The sequence below is a fragment of the Ranitomeya variabilis genome, chromosome 4, assembly GCF_051348905.1.
Source record: "Ranitomeya variabilis isolate aRanVar5 chromosome 4, aRanVar5.hap1, whole genome shotgun sequence".
In the NCBI taxonomy this organism is placed as follows: domain Eukaryota; kingdom Metazoa; phylum Chordata; class Amphibia; order Anura; family Dendrobatidae; genus Ranitomeya; species Ranitomeya variabilis.
The window spans coordinates 30,956,418-30,968,947 of record NC_135235.1 but is presented as its reverse complement, the minus strand read 5'-3'; the positions used below and the strand labels follow the sequence as shown (position 1 = coordinate 30,968,947).

Here is a 12,530-nt window from a genome sequence, read left to right as displayed (position 1 = left end):
GGTATCAAAATGCTATGTTTGATAGAACAATTATTGACCTTTGAGGAAAGCTTGTTCACCATAGTATGTACCGTATTTTTCCGACTATAAGACGCACTTTTTCCCCAAAAAAATTGTGTGGAAAATGGGGGGTGCGTCTTATAGTTGGAATGCAGGCTTACCGGCAGTGTGGCAGCGGCAGAGGTGCGGGGATGATGTCACGCGGTGAGCGGTATGGCGTGAGCAGGGTCCCTTCCACATTTGAGGTGACACCGCGGCCCGGTATTGAAGGAGAGCAGCAGAGCTGGGTGAGTCACGGCGTTCCCGGTGGCGGCGGCCATCTTCCTGAGGCCACGCGTGCGCAGATTGAGTTTTCTGCTTCCTGGGGCTTCAGGAAAATGGCCGCGGGAGGCCGCGCATGCGCAGATTGAGAATGCGGCGGCCATTTTCCTGAAGCCGAGTTCGCAGATTGAGATCTCGGCTTCAGGAAAATGGCCGCCGTGATCTCCATCTGTACACGCACGGCCTCCCGCGGCCATTTTCCTGAAGCCCTGGGAAGCAGAGCACTGAATCTGCGCACGCGAGGCCTCAGGAAGATGGCCGCCGCCTCCGGGAAAACCGTGACTCACCCAGCTCTGCTTCAATACCGCCGCGGCGTCACCTCAAAGGTGGAAGGGACCCTGGCCGCTGCCACCTGAGGAAGTGACCGCACATCTGCCGCCACCACAGCCTCCCCATGGACACCATGCCATGGCGTTGCCCACCCTAGCAGGAAGTGACCCAGCTTAGGTGCATGCCGTACCGCCCACCGCACCTCAGCATCACCGCACCTCTGCTGACACCATGCCTCCTGTGACCCTGCTCTGCCACTGCCTGCCCTCAGGTAAGAGATCTTAAATTCGGACAATAAGACGGACCCCCATCTTATAAAAAATCTTTTTTTCTGCAATTTTCACCCCAAATTTGGGGTGCGTCTTATGGTACGGTGCGTCTTATAGTCCGAAAAATACGGTATATTTTTGGGTGGTGCGTCCCACGAGGTACATTCCATGATGTCACCGGGGTGCTGCTGGAAAGGACCTTACTGGATGGGTGATATTAGAGGAGCATTTGCAGTTGTTCACACTACACCTAAAACTCCCCTTTTTCGAAGATGGAAGCCTCACCAGATTGTTTTAGTTTGTTCAGTCTTCATCTGTTAGGTGGAAAGGTTACATACATGTTAACCACATTTTCATGAACGTGTCCCTCACCTAGAGGAACAATGTAGATTACTAGGGCACCGTAACGTGATGGGATCTTCTCAGTCACAGACTTGAACACATCATCGGAGTTCTGTTATTTCATATCTGTGAGTTCACCGCCACTTCTTATACACTGCTCAAAAAAATAAAGGGAACACTAAAATCCCACATCCTACATATCACTGAATGAAATATTCCAGTTTTAAATCTTCATTCATTACATAGTGGAATGTGTTGAGAATAATAAAACCTAAAAATGATCAACGTAAATCACAACTAATATCCCACGGAGGTCTGGAGTTGGAATGATGCTCAAAATCAAAGTGGAAAATGAAGTTACAGGCTGATCCAACTTCAGTGGAAATGCCTCAAGACAAGTGCAGCGCCTCCACCGCCGCAGGGCCGAGGGGTACCCGGTACCGGGCCTCTGAGTCTCTGCTCTGGGGTTGTCACGGTGGCTAGACCCGGTCCGTGGCCCTGCCTGCGCGGGGGCGTCCAGGGAAAGGGGTTTGCTGTATAGTGGTGATGTTGCGGTGCAGTGTAGGTCGCCGTAAATAACGAGGACACCAGGTTGCAGTCTCTTTACCTCTTTACTGAAGGTCTCAAAGTCCTCAATCCGGAATACGGTTAACCAGGCTGCGCAAGTCCGGCCGGTCCGATGGCACCTCCAGGGTTCCCTTTGCAGGTGGAAATCTGTGCCTTCCTGCTAGTGCTATGTGTTGTGGTCCTCCCCTGCTGTGCTTACGGGATAGTCCCCACAACTGTTGTGTCTGTTTCTCGTGTTCCCTCACAACTTGATCGGATGATGTTCTTCTCCTCCGTCCCTCCCTGATGGTCTGGTTAGGACGCACCCGTATGACGGGTAGGCTCGGAGCTCTTCTGGGACCCTAGAGTCGCCCCTCTCCTAGTGTGCCCCCTATGTCTGCGTAGGTGATTTAGGTGAGACAGCCCACCTGTAACTGACTGTCCTGCCGTAGGTTTGAAGTATGGCCTGGAGTTCTTTACTTCCTCGGCGTTCCGGCCACCGGCAAATTGCGCCTCAGTAGGATGTTGCCTCGGTCTTACAGCACGACTCCTACTGGTATTCTCCTTCTTGATTTGATCTCGTTTCTCACTCAGCACAATAAATCTCGCTTCTAGTCCTTTCTTGGGGCACCGCCGCTATACTGAGCAGGCACGGTCCCGTAATGTTCCCTCTCGTTGCCAGGCCTCTGTCAGGATCCCACCCCTGACAGGGACCCTACCGAATCTTCCCCCACAACACCCTCTGCCACAAGGTGTTGCCTGGTTCCAACCCAGTCAGCTTTCTTCCTAACTTCCTGCCTGACCCCCAGTTTTACCAAAGTGTGAGGAGTGGACTAATGAATAGCACCCTTAGCTCCCCCTGGAGGCCCCACTGTGAAATGTATTGGTGTCTGTGATACCTGGTCAGATGAATCCCTTCAGTGCCATCAGACGTACCATAGCCCCCCATAGTGGCGGAGCAACAGTACTGCAACGACCAGGACTCTGGGGCGCTGCACAAGGAAATGATGCTCAGTAGTGTGTGTTGCCTCCACGTGCCTGTATGACCTCCTCACAACGCCTGGGTGTTCTCCTGATGAGGCTGCGGATGGTCTCCTGAGGGATCTCCTCCCAGACCTGGACTAAAGCATCCGCCAACACCTGGAAAGTCTGTGGTGCAATGTGTCGTTGGTGGATGGTGCGAGACATGATGTCCCAGATGTGTTCAATCGGATTCAGGTCTGGGAAACGGGCGGGCCAGTCCATAGCTTCAATGCCTTCATCTTGCAGGAACTGCTGACACACTCCAGCCACATGAGGTCTGGCATTATCCTGCATTAGGAGGAACCCGGGGCCAATTGCACCAGCTTCTGGTCTCATAAGGGGTCTGAGGATCTCATCTCGGTAACTAATGGCAGTCGCACTACTTCTGGCAAGCACATGGAGGGCTGTGCGGCCCTCCAAAGAAATGTCAACCCACACCATTACTGACCCACTGCCAAACCGGTCATGCTGAAGGATGTTGCAGGCAGCAGATCGCTCTCCACGGCATCTCCAGACTCTGTCACGTCTGTCACATGTCCTCAGTGTGAACCTGCTTTCATCTGTGAAGAGCACAGGGCGCCAGTTGCGAATTTTCCAATCCTGGTGTTCTGTGGTAAATGCCAAGCATCCTGCATGGTGTTGGGCTGTGAGGACAACCCCCCATCTGTGGATGCTGGGCACTCAGACCATCCTCATGGAGTCAGTTTCTAACCGTTTGTGCATGCACATGCACATTTGTGGCCTACTGGAGGTCATTTTGCAGGGCTCTGGCAGTGCTCCTCCTGTTCCTCCTTGCACAAAGGCGGAGGTAGCGGTCCTGCTGCTGGGTTGTTGCCCTCCTACGGCCCCTTCCACATCTCCTGGTGTACTGGCCTGTCTCCTGGTAGTGCCTCCAGCCTCTGGACGCTACGCTGACAGACACAGCAAACCTTCTTGCCACAGCTCGCATTGATGTGCCATCCTGGATGAGCTGCACTACCTGAGCCACTTGTGTGGGTTGTAGAGTCCGTCTCATGCTACCACGAGTGTGAAAGCACAACCAACATTCAAAATGACCAAAACATCCACCAGAAAGCATTGGTACTGAGATGTGGTCTGTGGTCCCCACCTGCAGAACCACTCCTTTATTGAGGGTGTCTTGATAATTGCCAATAATTTCCATCTGTTGTCTATTCCATTTGCACAACAGCAGGTGAAATTGATTGTCAGTGTTGCTTCCTAAGTGGACAGTTGGATTTCACAGAAGTTTGATTTACTTGGAGTTACATTCTGTTGTTTAAGTGTTCCCTCTATTTTTTTGAGCAGTGTAGGTGGACTTCCAATGTTTTACTTAGTGTTCTAATATTCTATAAATTCTTAGTCTTACGTGCCCGTGATTGGCGCCTTATATGGAGGTCTTTGTTTTGTTTAATATTTGCTGCTTTTACTTGACAAAGACCTGAGAGTTCTGTAACTTAATGGTTTGTCTGTCCGGTGGGCATCTGTATGTCAGCGTACTCTTGGACTGAATAGTACCATGTCCCTTTTGCCTTTCCACAAGCATTTCCGACTGAGAATCTCGCACGCTTGCAGCGATCCTTCCTACTTGCTCTAATTGGAGATGTGCCCAACTCTTCAAGGCTTTTTTTTAACTATTTTGTACATATGAGCCGCTTTCTGCTATCATCGCTGGAATCTGGGTCTCTGTCCCTACATTATGCTGGTGACCAATTCCCCTTTTAAGGATTTCCAGATTTCGTGCTCTGTTTAGTCGAAACCCAACATCTTCCTTATGTTCATGTGCAGATAGCAGGATTGTTATTGTAAAACACAAACCTCACAGTACCTGATACCAGCAGGTATCGGCATTCGGACATGTTCCTGGAAGCTGTCGGCTTGGCACGCCGCCGTTCTCTCCTTCATCTGCTTAACAGCAAGTGCCAACTTTTTATCCAGCAGCCACGTTCTTAGCCCCGGAATGTGAGCGCCGTCCTTGTAAGTATCAGATTAGACAAGTCTATCGCTACTCGTACAAGTACTTCTGGAAAGTGCAGCAAAAATTGTATCATGGCTGTAACATGTGAATAATAAGACTCTGCCCCAAGAATACTGATGTATCTCCACATGCTCTTAAATCTAGACATACGAATGTCTTACAATTTGTCTTACACAATTTGCATAGTTTTAGGCGCTCCCTCAAAACACATTTGTTCAGAGCGGCCTATCACGTTCCCTAATCAAACTCATTTTATGTTTGTGTGTGTAGCCCATTCGCTATCTCCATCTACCCCCCACTCCCTGAAGATGGCTGGACCATCATTGTAAATACATCATTGTAAATACACACCTGTACTTTGTATCTCCCCACCTTTAGGGTACCGTCTCACATAGCGATTTACCAACGATCACGACCAGCGATATGACCTGGCCGTGATCGTTGGTAAGTCGCTGTGTGGTCGCTGGGGAGCTGTCACACAGACAGCTCTCTCCAGCGACCAACGATCAGGGGAACGACTTCGACATCGTTGAAACTGTCTTCAACGATGCCGAAGTCCCCCTGCAGCACCCGGGTAACCAGGGTAAACATCGGGTTACTAAGTGCAGGGCCGCGCTTAGTAACCCGATGTTTACCCTGGTTACCAACAAAAACAAACACTACATACTCACCATCTGATGTCCGTCAGGTCCCTTGCCGTCTGCTTCCTGCTCTGAGTGCCGCCGTACAGTGAGAGCAGAGCGCAGCGGTGACGTCACTGCTGTGCTGCGCTCTCACTGTACGGCGGCACTCAGTCAGAGCAGGAAGCAGACGGCAAGGGACCTGACGGACATCAGATGGTCAGTATGTAGTGTTTGTTTTTTTTACATTTACGCTGGTAACCAGGGTAAACATCGGGTTACTAAGCGCGGCCCTGCGCTTAGTAACCCGATGTTTACCCTGGTTACCAGTGAAGACATCGCTGGATCGGTGTCACACACACCGATTCAGCGATGTCAGCGGGACCTCAACGACCAAAAAAAGGTCCAGGCCATTCCGACACGACCAGCGATCTCGCAGCAGGGGCCTGATCGCTGGTACGTGTCACACATAGCGAGATCGCTATGGAGGTCGCTGTTGCGTCACAAAACTAGTGACTCAGCAGCGATCTCGCTAGCGATCTCGCTATGTGTGATGGGGCCTTTACTGTAGATTGTAAGCTCTCACGAGCAGGGTCGTCGTATTTTGTGTTATTTTGCTTTATTACTGTATTGTTAACATTGTTACCTATGACTGTTGTGTTTGTAACTGTTAAACTGTAAAGCGCTGCGGAATATGTTGGCGCTATATAAATAAAGATTATTATTATTATTATTCCAGGGAACCTGTCCTGCCCCAAATGCTGACAATCTGTAGGTTAGGCCTCTTTCACACTTCGTTCTTTTAGCTCCCATCGAAATCCGTCGATTTTTGAAAAAACAGGATCCAGCAAATGTTTCTGCAGGATCCTGTTTTTTCCCATAGACTTGTACTAGCGATGGATTGTGACAGATGGCCTTCCGTTTCATCCGTCGTGCACTGGATCCGTCGGAAAATCGCTGTCCGTTGGGCAGAGAAAATGTTCAGAGGAACGTTTTTTCTGCACGTCGGAAAATCGCTTAGTGACGCATCCTGTGCCGCCCGTCGCTGGCTATAATGGAAGCCTATGGGCGCAGTATCCGTCGCTGACTGTCAAAAGCAGGAATCCAGCGACGGGTTCCGTCTTTTGAAACTGAGCATGTGCAGAAGAATTTCCTGTCAGGGAAATTCTCTCTCGCTTGCTCTCTCTCTTTTTACTATTGATGCTGCCTATGCAGCATCAATAGTAACAAGATATAAAGTTAAAAAAAAAAAAAATCACAATATTCTCACCTTCTGGCGTCCCGCAGAGCGTTACCGATGCTCCCGGCAGCTGCCCTTCCCAGTAATGCCTTGCGAAATGACCCGATGTCGCCGTCTCGTGAGACCGCTACGTCATTAGAGGTCATTGCACGCAAGGCATTACTGGGAAGGGCAGCTGCCGGGAGCATCGGTAACGCTCTGCGGGACGCCGGAAGGTGAGAATATTTAGTTTTTTTTAATTATTTTTAACCTGGGTTTTGTTGTGTATGCGTTTTTAAAGTGGAAAACCGCTGCGAAGACGCATACACAAAAGGTGCACATAGCCTCGACGGGTCCGTCAGAAAAACGGGCCCAGTGCACCCTTTTTTTGCAATCTGCACAGGATCCGTCTTTTCAACATTTTGATGGATCCTGTGCAGATTGTAAAAACGGAAGTGTGAAAGAAGCCTTAATAGCGTTTCCATATTGTATGGTCGCCTTACTGAAAGTGCAGCTACCAGGAGAAAATGATCTTTATTCCTCCCAGGAGCCTCCGGCTTTCAGTCAGACGTGTGCCCGGATCTTCTACAGTCACTGCTTGTTGCGCAGGGAGCAGCGGCTGTACTGTCACTTTCTCAGCTCACTCATGTACTGCACGGAGACCTGTCAATCAAAGTGCTAAAGCGTGCTTGCCTCTCGCTGTGTGGAGCAGTGACTGTAGTGGCTTGGGCCGCACCTCTATGACTGAATGCTTGTAGGTTAATGGATTTGGGGGCATGACCTGTTCCCTTTTAAAGAGTAACAACTTTTGCCATATAGATATATTTTTTTACATTTTGGAGCCCCTTTAAATTCCTTGTAGATCACAGGGGTTCCAGGTCCTGAGATGCTCAAACCAATGATCAGAAGGGCTGAGCATATGTGTGAGGAGGTGGACAAAGGGAAGATTTCCACAGTTAATGTATATAATACCAGAGAAAGTGGAAAAGATTTCTGGAACTGCATAATGAAGTGATTGATTCCTGAGGGGAAGAGATTGAAGGAGACACCAGGTCAGGTTGACATCTGTGGCGCAGTTATTATTAATAATGTCTCATGTCAGAATTATGAACTGTGGACATGGATCACTTATAATAATAATGATTTATTATGGTTTTCCAATATATGCTGAAAAAATATTCTGTCAGTGATATTATTTTAATCGGCTATCCAGAAAAAAATAAGTCAATTTTGGCAACCCCGTTACAGAGTTTGATTACTCAATGTAAATTACGTTTTTCTATAGTTTTGATCTGAACTTGTTTTTGACAGATAATATCCTTGTGCAAAGGGATCCAAAGGGTACGTGCACCTAGGACTTATCCTCTGTGGAATTTCTGCTGAGTAATTCGCAGATGCAAGATTTGCACAATTTTGTGGATTTTGTAGCTGGATTACTGTGGATTTTAATGTTTACATTTTAAAGGTTTTAATCCATAGTGATAGTCCGCAGGTAAAATTGACATATTGCAGATCTCCTCCGCAGTGTAGGGGTTGAGATTTTGAAATAATACAGAGCAGGAGAATTCAGACAGAAGAACTGCGATGTATCAAATTTACATTTTTGTATACTTTTATTAAAAAAAATTTAATACTTCATGTCTCTCATATATATATATATATATATATATATATATATATATATATATATATATATATATATATATATATATATATATATATATATATATATACATACCTTGCCATTTTCACACTGGCCACACATACATTAGCAGCAATAGACTGACTCAGATCATATTATCTTTTGTAATGATGCATCTAATGAGCATGTGCAAATACCACTGGACAGTAGGGGGAGGAGATGAATGGTGGATCCTGTGTTTTCAGTTATTGTAATCCTGTCTGTGAAGATAATGAAACATCTGAAAAGTTTTTTTTTTTTAATTCCTAATTTATTTATTTTTTTGTGCACATAAATTTTGTTAGCATTTTTATGATGAGGACGTGACTCTTCAGGGCTTGTCTTATATAACGAGCTGTGGAGTACCTTGCTCCACAAATCTTACTCCTGTCCCTGTCTGGAGTAAGATTTGTTGCCAGATGCCACTTTTTAACGAATCTGGCGCCTCTGACTTCAGCATGTCCACTCATCAAGTTCACGCCTGTCTTGATGAATTGGGAGGCTTTGAATCTAAATTGGACCAAGTGGCAAGTGTGAAAATTGTAAGGTGTTTTTTTTTTTTTTTTTTTCTTTAATACAGATTGTGATATGGGAAAAAAATTTTAAAAAATGCATTAATCACAAACCTGATTAGATAATTTTCTGCTGATGCATATTCTTTAAAAAAAAAAATTAAAAAAAAATGGGATGTTGCTGCTGCCTCTAAGGTCCCAGCAGACCCTGCATGGAGGCCTCTGGCTGTGAGTGTGGAATGCAGGGGCGGTGGTGAGGGTGATAAAATAAGGTTAGTCTGTTAAATTCTTAAAGTATCTCCATTTTGCAGATAATAGAGGGGTGAGAGTCTTCTATTCCTGATCCTGCAGCACTGACCGGGACAAACAAGCAGAATATATAATATAATATATATATTATTATATATATTTTTTTAATGTATATTTTTCACCCCTTAACTCATTATTTTAATTTTTTGTTTCTTGCAGGAAATCCTAGTATTCTGTGTAAGGAGACCCCAAGTACCCAAGGAATTGAAAACTTCTTGCAATTTGTGGAATTTTTTTTTTTTTGCATAATTCCTTCAAATCATTTTTCTTTTTAATAGATTCATAATTGGAAATTGACTTTTTTTTTTCTCACGTGATACAATATGTTCCAGGAAACCTGAAGGACTTTTTTTTTTTTGTGTGGAATCTATGGTGGTAAAAGACTCTGACCTCAGAGAAAACAAATCTCTAAACAAAAACGGGTTAGGTGACTCTGTAAAACACGTGTCCTGTGAGATCTTATAACTTGGGATCCTTGCCCTTTAAGAAGGAATTTTTTTTTTTTTATTAAGTAATTTTTGGCTACCTCAGCCTAACCCAGAAATAGGAAAATGGAGTATGGGAACCTGACAGACCCAGTGTACAGTCCTGAAGCCGCCCCTGAAGAAGGAGCGATGAAAGTCTTCAGCAGCATGGTCCATTCCTATCTGGATCTGGTTCAGCGAAACGCCTTCCCGCCTGGTAAGTACATTGGGAAGGGAAAACAAGCGGTGAAGTCCCTAAAATTCCCAAAAGTCACTTTAAAGGTGTTTGTCCCGTTTTTCATAAGTAGATATTATTGGATAGTGCATGTATAAAAAAAAGCATTTTTGCAATTTACTGCTTATTAAAATTAGCTAAAATGACCCTGCAGGGTGTCCTCTCCTGCCCTGGTGGCCGATGTCCTCCTGGGATCAGTTCATAGACGCAGCCTAGGTCTCTAGGGCAGAAGTGGGCACCGGTGTACGACCCCTGTTATTGCTTTTGGTTGCAATCCCTGTCTGTAATCTCATGCTCTGTATGTGTCCCAGGCTGCAGGGGCGTTCAGCGGCTTTGTGGATTTGGTTAGCACGTTGGCACCGCTGCAGAACTCTACACATTTGGGTCCGATTTCCATTACACATTTTCATATTTTCATGGTATCTTCATTTGTTCATGCAAATATCCCGACCCGGGCACAGAAAGGGAACTTGTCAAAATCCTGTAGGCACAGCTATTTTTAATCTTTAAAGGGACCCTAACCCCCCGTCTGTTCTCTGCCGAGTGGTTTAATGTCATTTGTATTCTGATCTCCGCATTTCAGTCTGAGAAACTAAGAAAACCATGACACTCTGAAACCCAGCTAGATATTTCTCTGCTATGATGTGGGGGCCTTTTTTTTTCCTGGCCTTCTTTTTTTCCTGGCCTTCTTTTTTTTCTGGTCCTCTTCTTTTTTTTTTTTTTTTCTGGTCCTCTTTTTTTTCTGGCCCGCTTTTTTTTTTCTGGTCCTCTTTTCTTTTCTTTCTCCTTTCTCTCTGCTACAAAAAATAAGTGCCAATACTGGGTTTTGTGAAGAGCTGCTAGATGGCAAATAAAGCCCCCATTTCCTACTGAGTTTGGAACCCCCTGTGTACAAACATTGACCCTTTGACTACTTTAGACCACCATAGAATGTAAAATTATAACACACACACACACACGCGCGCCTAACATTGTCTGAATCCGCCAATATCAGTAAGTTCAACTGACAGTCTAATGTGTATGGCGGCCCCCAACAAACGATTGCTGGGAGGAAGGGGGGCTATTGATCTGGCTAGTGAAATTTCAGACTTCCGATCCTTTAGCTCCTTAGGGAGAGGTTAAACCTCGATCGCCTTTAGACAAAAAGGATCTTTATACTTTACTACCATAGACTATCGTGCATATTGCAGTTATAAAGAAAGCTATGAAACTAACCCTGGGGTTTACCTGTGATGCTCCTCCTCCCCTCTCACAGCATTAGTCTCAGCAGGCACTGAGGGAGAAGTACTGCAGCTGCATCCCCCTCCTCCTCCATGTCTTGTAGATATGTTTTTTGACTAGATTTATTAATTATATTTTTGGAGTGGGAGGCAGGAGGATTGGTTTGGTGCAAATGAAGTTTCAAATTACTTGAGAAGAGACAGGGAATTTGGTAAATTTACACTGTCTGACCGCTGCCGTTTATCGGCCACCGATGGCTGATTACCAAATCTGTTCAGACCAGCCGCCCGCACTCCCATGCGCACAGAGAATTGTTCATACGATCGTCTTTTGGCTGTGAATATCATTCACTGCCCATCAATCGTTTTTAAGCAAACTTAGAAATCATCTCACTGGACGAACAAACGACATGGGTTCTAGTAAAGGAAGACTTGTTTTGTCTGTTTCCTAGAAGTCTGCCAGACTGTACACCGACAGATTTGATAACTGATTTTACTTTTTATTTATCCCTCCTCCATACACACCATTTCCTTAGTTTCTGGGTGCATTGGTCATTTTATTAAAAAGAAGAAAATATGGCTGCACTGGATGTATTTGTTTTGCCTGCACATCCATCCGATAAAAAAAACATTCTGGTTTCTGGTCTGATTGCCGCCCTTAATCATAGCATTCCTAATGGTCCCAAGAATCCACTTGGTTGGGCAATCCCTGCACGTGTTGCTGCTGTCGAACAGCCATGAGACATGCAGCCGCGGGGACTTTTTGAGAACGCCGAAGACACTCGGTTAGCAAGTGATCCCTGCACGTTCACTCATCAGCATTAGTTAACGCTACTTTTTTTTAAAAAAGGCATAAAAGCCATCCCACAGCGACAAGGTGTACCACATCGGGACAGGACCTAACTCTTGTAGTTCACCTTGCTTTGTCAGTAGATGTTAAAATAGATAATGGCAAAGTAGAACCTGAATCCCGACTGTGCAGCCACCTGCCCAAGGGAAAAAAATAAAAATTATATATCTCTATAAGTTACCTACTGATCCAGTCACTCATAAACTCTGACATTGTAGTCAAATTTCCCTAGAATGCTAACCACAGTGATGTTTAGAGTGCCCCTGTGATTGTGGCGCCCCTGTAATTGTGGTGCCCGTATTCTGTATTAGCAGACAGAAATCGTATATTTCGGGCTCCACTGGTTTAGTGTAAATGCACATTTTCTCCTCCCATCTATTCTTGCAGAGTAGGTGTGATGTCAGAGCTGTGCTCTGAGCCAATCAGAAGTCTCCAATGTAACCCCTACTTCCTCCAGATTGGACCAGCTTCAGCTGCATCCCCCTCCTCCCTCATTTTATATTTTGCGTTTTACTCTAGATAGATTTTGTTGTTAGTGAGGAGGTTAAAGAACTTTTACAGAGATCCAGAAGATGAGAAAAGGAGAAGTTGACGGAGAAGCTACTATCCCTGAAAACAAACACATTACAAAGTTTGATATATTAATTTGTAGCCTCATTTTTTTGACCATTACA

The 12,530-nt window shown here is 45.6% G+C and overlaps 1 protein-coding gene across 2 annotated transcripts in view; it reads left to right on the top strand.

Annotated features, from left to right (window-relative positions):
• Positions 1-12,530, top strand: part of LOC143769588 (prominin-1-A-like) — a 76,954-nt gene that overhangs the window by 19,311 nt on the left and 45,113 nt on the right. For both annotated transcript variants that reach the window (XM_077258271.1, XM_077258272.1), the window contains exon 2: positions 9,247-9,768. In XM_077258271.1, the coding sequence (XP_077114386.1) occupies positions 9,639-9,768 (130 nt within the window). In that variant the 5' untranslated portion in view covers positions 9,247-9,638. The remainder of the gene's footprint in view (positions 1-9,246; positions 9,769-12,530) is intronic.